Below are 8,798 nucleotides of genomic sequence, written 5' to 3'. Positions count from 1 at the left end.
TGTGTTTAATGAAATCATTAGAATTTTACACACATAGTTCACTACAATTACAAGTACATTTGATTTAAATAGTTAAGGATATTGGACTGGTAACCATCGCGTTTGGCGAACAACCAATGTAAAAACTCACCACCAGCTGGCGTTAAGTAAAACATGATAAACCTTGGTTCTTCGAACATTCGTTATTTGGCTATGCTTACTAACTTTGAATCGGCAACCTGTTTTTGACGAATTTTATTAATTTTTACGATTTCAATGCGAAAATGACTGTGTTTAATGAAATCATTAGAATTTTACACACATAGTTCACTACAATTACAAGTACATTTGATTTAAATAGTTAAGGATATTGGACTGGTAACCATCGCGTTTGGCGAACAACCAATGTAAAAACTCACCACCAGCTGGCGTTTAGTAAAACATGATAAACCTTGGTTCTTCGAACATTCGTTATTTGGCTATGCTTTTTAACTTTGAATCGGCAACCTGTTTTTGACGAATTTTATTAATTTTTACGATTTCAATGCGAAAATGACTGTGTTTAATGAAATCATTAGAATTTTACACACAGTTCACTACAATTACAAGTACATTTGATTTAAATAGTTAAGGATATTGGACTGGTAACCATCGCGTTTGGCGAACAACCAATGTAAAAACTCACCACCAGCTGGCGTTAAGTAAAACATGATAAACCTTGGTTCTTCGAACATTCGTTATTTCGAGTGTGGCGGAAATACCCTGATGTCCAACCTTGACGTGAGCTTCTTTTATGATTAGGTCTGTGATATGATGATCCTTTGGTAATATGATTGGAGCTCTTGCGTTGGAATCAAGAAAGTGGTGTTCAATTCTTCCTGTAACACGAATTACTTTCTCCTGATGATCCCAGATTGGTCGCAGTGGTGTCCAGTTGTGGGATCGTGGCAGTGGTTTCCCTTTTGAGAGGAGTTCGTATTCTGTTTTAAACTTAAGTCTCTGGATTAATTGGATGATCTGAAGCTGGCTCAATGCTGTTTCGGCTGCTACTAGGGATGGTACCATTATGGTTTTACTTTTTGTAATTTGTACTGGAGTGATTGATGAATTGGGAATGTCGGCTCGTAGTTTTCCAAACCGGTTCATCCAGGCTCGGACTCTTATGAGTTTGGCGAGTGAGCTGAATCGAGAAAATGGGAAAGGTTCTGGTTGTCCCAAATTTCTTGTTGCAACGATGGTTTTCTTTCCTTCTAGACTCAATTCTTCCTTAAAGATGCTGACATCGAATTGGGTGGTTGGATGATGTGGCCAATGATTTTCTTCTTTCTGTAACCATGATGGTCCACGTAGCCAGAAATCCTTGTTTAGGACATCTATTGTTGCTCCTCTGGATGCTAGATCTGCAGGGTTATCTTGTCCGGGACAATGTGCCCAATTTGAATTCTTGGTGAGTTGATTGATGGTTATGATTCGATTTCGGACAAATGGCTTCCAGCGTTGTGGGTCGCCCTTTATCCATGCTAATGTGATGCGAGAATCGGACCAAAATTGAAAGATGGTAGTGATAGAGTGGAAGGTTTTCTTGATGTAGTCTGATAGTTGAGCTCCTAGTAAAGCGGCCATAAGTTCTTTTCGTGCTAGGCTCATTTCCTTTCCACTAGGTGCTACTCTAGTTTTACAGCAAAGTTGTGATATTGATACTTCGTTGGTTGTTGATTTTCCTCTAATGTAGACGACGGCTCCGTAAGCTTCTACTGAAGCATCGCAAAAAACATGGATATTAATTACTCCCGGTGATGAGAATAAGATTTTTCTTGAGATCCTAAAATGCTTAAGTTCGCTGAGACTGTCCAATGCCTTCTTCCACTGATAGTATACTTCATTTGGAATTGGTTGATCCCATTCGATGTTAGCTTCCCAGATCCGTTTGTATAATATTTTTGCAATGAGGTTGAACGGACCAAGAGCTCCCATAGGATCGAATAGTTGTGATGAAATACTGATGAATTTGCGTTTGGTGACAGTTCCGGTTAATCCTATTATTTGAGTTTGAAGTTTGGATGCATCATAATAGAATTCGTCTTTCGTTGAGTCCCATCCGAGTCCAAGTACTCTTGCTGATTGGGAACTGGTAAGAATTGATCCAATTAGACCGTCTGTAGGGTTTGATTGTTCTTTAGACTGGATGGGCTGTAAGAGTTCTTCCTGGGTCGCAATCCATTTCTTCATATCGAGTTTGGCGTCAGCGAAAATCTTGATGGTTTGGTTAATGAGGACTTGTGCTGCCGGTATTGTACTTGCTCCGCCTAGTTGATCGTCGACATAAAGTTGATCTCGTATGAGCTGAACTGCTTCAGGATAAATATCTTCGTATTTCTTGATGTGGGTGAGTATTACCATTCTTAATACGAATGGGCTTGATGTTAGTCCAAATGGGAGTCGAGCCCAGGTTAACTCGACTACTGCTGAATTTAAGTCCTCTGGATCTTTCACCCAGAGGAAACGTAAAGCTTCAGAATCAGTTTGTGTTAGTTGAATTTGAAGGAATGCCTTTTCGATATCGCTTATCCAGGCGTGCTTAAATGTGCGAAATCGAAGTAAAACGGCTAATAATTCGGGATTCAAATTTGGTCCAGGTTCGAGGCAATCGTTCACGCTGATTCCGGTTTTTGGTTTTGATGCGCCATTGAACACTGGTCGAACCTTAGTAGTGGTTTTATCATTGCGTACTACCGGATGGTGTGGCAAGTACGTGAAAATCCCGTTGAAATTTAGATTAGCTTCTTTAACAAATCCTAGTTGGATGTATTCCTTAATCTGATTATCATATGCTTTAAGTAAGTTTGGCTTAGTTCTTAAGCGTTTTAGTAAACCGTCGAGGCTTTTTTGAGCGATGAATCTGTTATCTTGGAGTTCATTCACTTTATCGTTCCAAGGTAAAGGTGCGATGTATCTTCCATCACTAGCTCTGTTGATGCCTAATTCGTATTTGTCTACGAATGGATTTTTGGTTTCATCGGTTGGTTGAATACCACACGCTTCAAGAGTCCAGAATGCTCGGAGATCGAAGGATTCGTCGGGTTGATTTTCATTGTTGAAAAGTTGATCTGATACGGCTGGATTCTGGATGTCTGCTGATGCTGTGGAGGCATCGTGCTGGTTGACTAATAGAGTTGTAACTGATAGGACCTCTGTTGGGTTACTTGCAGGAAGGGTTCCATGTAAGGCCCAGCCGAATACAGTGTTAACGGCGGTCAGTCCTATGTTGCTGGTAATTACTTCGTTTAGTACGATAGAGCGATAGTAATCGGTTCCGATTAACACGTCGATCTCATTTGGGATTTTCCTATTTGGGAGAATTCGCTCATCGGCTAGCCATTTTCCAGATTGTTTGATTGTTCTGGCGAATTCGGATGCGTGGTATGGTGGTGTCATGCAGATTGTATCTGTTCCTAATAATGATAGTTGAATTGCTTCAGCGCCAGGCTGTGATGACCGTACATTGAGATTGAATCGATATACACTTTTAGTAGGTTCCACTTGGTTTCCAAAAGACTGGAATTGATGAGTTTCTACTCCATTTGTTGCCAGATTTAATTCAGTTGCGAGTCTGTTACTCACGAATGAGCGTTGAGCTCCACTATCGTAAAGTAATGCAACCTTTTTTGTGCCTCTCGGGCCTTCTACCCAAACAGTGGCAATCATTAAAATTGACCGTTTACCTTCGTGAGTAGGAAGATGTATGAGACTGGTTAGTGTTGTTGGTGCGATGGTATTTTTACTTGGACATAGCGTGATGTGGTGGTTGTTGTTGCAGTGAGGGCATCGACGGTCGCATTTTGCGTGTGTTTTTGCTAGACAGTGATAACATCTTCTTTCCTTGGTAACAATTTCTCGTTTTTCTTGTAATGTTTTGTTGCAAGGCTCCTTGTCATGAGAAATTTTGCACAAAAATGGGATTTTAGATTTTATTCCCCTTCTTGATGATCCATCATTTATAGTAAGCTGAGTTGTTGTTCCTAGATGCTGTTGTTTGTTGGTTGGATTGTTGTTGTTCTGATGGTTGACTGTGGGCTTATTTCTTGTTGGTTGGTAGATGTTTTCTCGGGCGATTAACTCTTGTTGAATAAAATCAATGAACGTTGCTACGTCCGCATCCCGGTGATTTGGTTGTCTATTCCACATGATTTGTAATTCGTTAGGTATTCGTTCTAAGAGAATTGTCTTGATCATTATAGAATACTGGTCTAACGAAATGTTTAGATCTTCCAAAGCACGAATATGTACCAATGCTGAATCGACAAGTGTTGTTAAATTTCGGGTATGCTCGAGTTTTTCGACGTTAGGCAGATTAAACAGACTTTTAATATGTGATTGTGCAATGAGGTGGTTTTGTCCATAGCGTCGTTCAAGCAGTTGAATAGCTCTTGAATAGTTGGTTCCAGTAATTGGAAGACCTGCGATGATTCTTGCAGCAGTTCCCTCAAGATATTTTTCTAAGTAGGCAAAACGTTCTACATCTTTTAGTGAAGAATTTTCGTGGATAGAAACTCGAAATGCTTCCCACCAGGGTCTCCATTGTTGAATATCGCCGTTGAATTTTTTGAGTTCAAGCGCTGTTAGTTTTCGGGTCTGTAAGGGTATTGATTCTTGGGGTAGCACGGCAGGTAGAGGAGTTGGTCTCATGATTCGATTTGATCGAATTTCTAGCTCTATCATTTCATCATTTACTTCATCGTAGTTTTCTTCGTTGAGGTAATCATCTGATCCGTCTTCAGATTTAAGTTGTCTGTTAACTTCAATGACTTGTTCCCATTTATTTTTTAGTAATGCCCAGTTGACTTCGGTTTGGTCTTGGTCACGGGCTTGGATTGTTTTTTCAAGTTCAAAAGCTATTTTTTTCCAGGCTGTCATTAATGTTGACCGACGTTTCACAAGTTTTATTACTACCCCTGAAGGCTCAATAATATCCTCGGTTGATTTGGATGCTGAGTCAGTTTTATTTTGAGACATAATTTTATTTATTTTTTTTTACAGGATGGTTTTTAGTAGAATAAACGTTTAATAAGTTGTTGTTTTTTGGTTGAAGCGAAAAGTAATCGTGCTGATGGCAGTGGTTCTTCAGGCTCGGTTGTTAATGTTGGTGGAATTTGTATTGGTGAAGGTGAATCTTCCCCCAGTCTGATATCAGGAGTTGGCGGGAAGTCTAGTTCTTCATTGGTTTTTAATGGCGTCAGTGGTTGGTATCGGATGATTTTCAGTTCTAGTGGATATGGTGATTTTCCCGCTGGAGTCGGTCGAGGATCCCTTGGCTGGTTGGACACCTTTCTGAGTGGTATCGGTTTTGGTGGGATGATGTTCCTCGATGGTAGCCGCTCGTTGGAGATAGTAATCTGGATGGGTTGCCTCGTTGGATGCTGTAGTTGTGACCGTAGTTGGTTCAGCTCTTCCTGGAGGGCTTTATTCTTGGCTCTGATTCTATTTTCCTTCTCCTTTCGGTGGCGTTTAGTAACCTTTTGGCGGTCCTGAGGTGATGGATAAATGGTTAAGACCCGTAGGTAAAATGAAATACCCGGTTCTATTTAACCCGGTAACCCGTACACAAATTTGTGTTGATCGGATTCACCGATGTGCACCGTGGCCGTGTATAACGGTCGGTTCACAGGTACGAACCGTTGGCAATAATTGCCCGGTTCTTGGTTGCTCAAAAAATTGAATTCGCTACCGGCTCCGGTTCGAAGGACCAAAATGTGAAGCTGGGTGGCAATGCTTCACTGTGAATTTCGGTACTCGATAGCGTTTCAATTAATTGAGGCTTTGGCGAACCGTGGGTCGATAAAAATCAACTCGGTTCAAAATAAAGAAAGGTACACAAAAGGAAATACAGGAGAAGGTTCTTTATTTACCATAGAAAAGTACAGAAGAAACTTAGCTCCGATGATCTAGATAACTTGTAGAATACTGACTTATTTAATCTTAAAGACGGTCGGTTTTTATACTGGCGCGTCCTTGCAGTTGCGTTACAACGTTTCTTAGTTATACAATAAATTCTTAGTATTTGGAGGGGTGAGCGCATGACTCATAGTTGTTTGGAATTGTGTTTTGAGTTCAGCGCCCCCTCCTGGTAATAATTCGAATCTACACTCACCACCAGCTGGCGTTTAGTAAAACATGATAAGCCTTGGTTCTTCGAACATTCGGTATTTGGCTATGCTTTTTAACTTTGAATCGGCAACCTGTTTTTGACGAATTTTATTAATTTTTACGATTTCAATGCGAAAATGACTGTGTTTAATGAAATCATTAGAATTTTACACACGTAGTTCACTACAATTACAAGTACATTTGATTTAAATAGTTAAAGATATTGGACTGGTAACCATAGCGTTTGGCGAACAACCAATGTAAAAACTCACCACCAGCTGGCGTTTAGTAAAACATGATAAACCTTAATTCTTCGAACATTCGTTATTTGGCTATGCTTAGTAACTTTGAATCGGCAACCTGTTTTTGACGAATTTTATTAATTTTTACGATTTCAATGCGAAAATGACTGTGTTTAATGAAATCATTAGAATTTTACACACATAGTTCACTACAATTACAAGTACATTTGATTTAAATAGTTAAGGATATTGGACTGGTAACCATCGCGTTTGGCGAACAACCAATGTAAAAACTCACCACCAGCTGGCGTTTAGTAAAACATGATAAACCTTGGTTCTTCAAACATTCGTTATTTGGCTATGCTTAGTAACTTTGAATCGGCAACCTGTTTTTGACGAATTTTATTAATTTTTACGATTTCAATGCGAAAATGACTGTGTTTAATGAAATCATTAGAATTTTACACACATAGTTCACTACAATTACAAGTACATTTGATTTAAATAGTTAAGGATATTGGACTGGTAACCATCGCGTTTGGCGAACAACCAATGTAAAAACTCACCACCAGCTGGCGTTTAGTAAAACATGATAAACCTTGGTTCTTCGAACATTCGTTATTTGGCTATGCTTGCTAACTTTGAATCGGCAACCTGTTTTTGACGAATTTTATTAATTTTTACGATTTCAATGCGAAAATGACTGTGTTTAATGAAATCATTAGAATTTTACACACATAGTTCACTACAATTACAAGTACATTTGATTTAAATAGTTAAGGATATTGGACTGGTAACCATCGCGTTTGGCGAACAACCAATGTAAAAACTCACCACCAGCTGGCGTTAAGTAAAACATGATAAACCTTGGTTCTTCGAACATTCGTTATTTGGCTATGCTTACTAACTTTGAATCGGCAACCTGTTTTTGACGAATTTTATTAATTTTTACGATTTCAATGCGAAAATGACTGTGTTTAATGAAATCATTAGAATTTTACACACATAGTTCACTACAATTACAAGTACATTTGATTTAAATAGTTAAGGATATTGGACTGGTAACCATCGCGTTTGGCGAACAACCAATGTAAAAACTCACCACCAGCTGGCGTTTAGTAAAACATGATAAACCTTGGTTCTTCGAACATTCGTTATTTGGCTATGCTTTTTAACTTTGAATCGGCAACCTGTTTTTGACGAATTTTATTAATTTTTACGATTTCAATGCGAAAATGACTGTGTTTAATGAAATCATTAGAATTTTACACACATAGTTCACTACAATTACAAGTACATTTGATTTAAATAGTTAAGGATATTGGACTGGTAACCATCGCGTTTGGCGAACAACCAATGTAAAAACTCACCACCAGCTGGCGTTAAGTAAAACATGATAAACCTTGGTTCTTCGAACATTCGTTATTTGGCTATGCTTACTAACTTTGAATCGGCAACCTGTTTTTGACGAATTTTATTAATTTTTACGATTTCAATGCGAAAATGACTGTGTTTAATGAAATCATTAGAATTTTACACACATAGTTCACTACAATTACAAGTACATTTGATTTAAATAGTTAAGGATATTGGACTGGTAACCATCGCGTTTGGCGAACAACCAATGTAAAAACTCACCACCAGCTGGCGTTAAGTAAAACATGATAAACCTTGGTTCTTCGAACATTCGTTATTTGGCTATGCTTTTTAACTTTGAATCGGCAACCTGTTTTTGACGAATTTTATTAATTTTTACGATTTCAATGCGAAAATGACTGTGTTTAATGAAATCATTAGAATTTTACACACATAGTTCACTACAATTACAAGTACATTTGATTTAAATAGTTAAGGATATTGGACTGGTAACCATCGCGTTTGGCGAACAACCAATGTAAAAACTCACCACCAGCTGGCGTTTAGTAAAACATGATTGACGAATTTTATTAATTTTTACGATTTCAATGCGAAAATGACTGTGTTTAATGAAATCATTAGAATTTTACACACATAGTTCACTACAATTACAAGTACATTTGATTTAAATAGTTAAGGATATTGGACTGGTAACCATCGCGTTTGGCGAACAACCAATGTAAAAACTCACCACCAGCTGGCGTTAAGTAAAACATGATAAACCTTGGTTCTTCGAACATTCGTTATTTGGCTATGCTTACTAACTTTGAATCGGCAACCTGTTTTTGACGAATTTTATTAATTTTTACGATTTCAATGCGAAAATGACTGTGTTTAATGAAATCATTAGAATTTTACACACATAGTTCACTACAATTACAAGTACATTTGATTTAAATAGTTAAGGATATTGGACTGGTAACCATCGCGTTTGGCGAACAACCAATGTAAAAACTCACCACCAGCTGGCGTTAAGTAAAACATGATAAACCTTGGTTCTTCGAACATTCGTTATTT

General features: G+C 38.3%; 1 protein-coding gene across 1 annotated transcript; it reads right to left on the bottom strand.

Moving 5' to 3' along the window:
• Positions 1-740: 740 nt before the first annotated feature.
• LOC130692777 (uncharacterized) lies at positions 741-4,893 on the bottom strand (the record flags this gene model as incomplete). Its single annotated transcript, XM_057515844.1, has 1 exon — positions 741-4,893. A coding segment is annotated over exon 1 (4,153 nt), but the record flags the coding sequence as incomplete, so codon positions are not given.
• Between the last annotated feature and the right edge of the window lie 3,905 nt (positions 4,894-8,798).

The sequence above is a fragment of the Daphnia carinata genome, unplaced genomic scaffold, assembly GCF_022539665.2.
Source record: "Daphnia carinata strain CSIRO-1 unplaced genomic scaffold, CSIRO_AGI_Dcar_HiC_V3 NW_026453013.1, whole genome shotgun sequence".
NCBI lineage: Eukaryota > Metazoa > Arthropoda > Branchiopoda > Diplostraca > Daphniidae > Daphnia > Daphnia carinata.
This window is presented reverse-complemented; position numbering and strand designations above follow the sequence as displayed.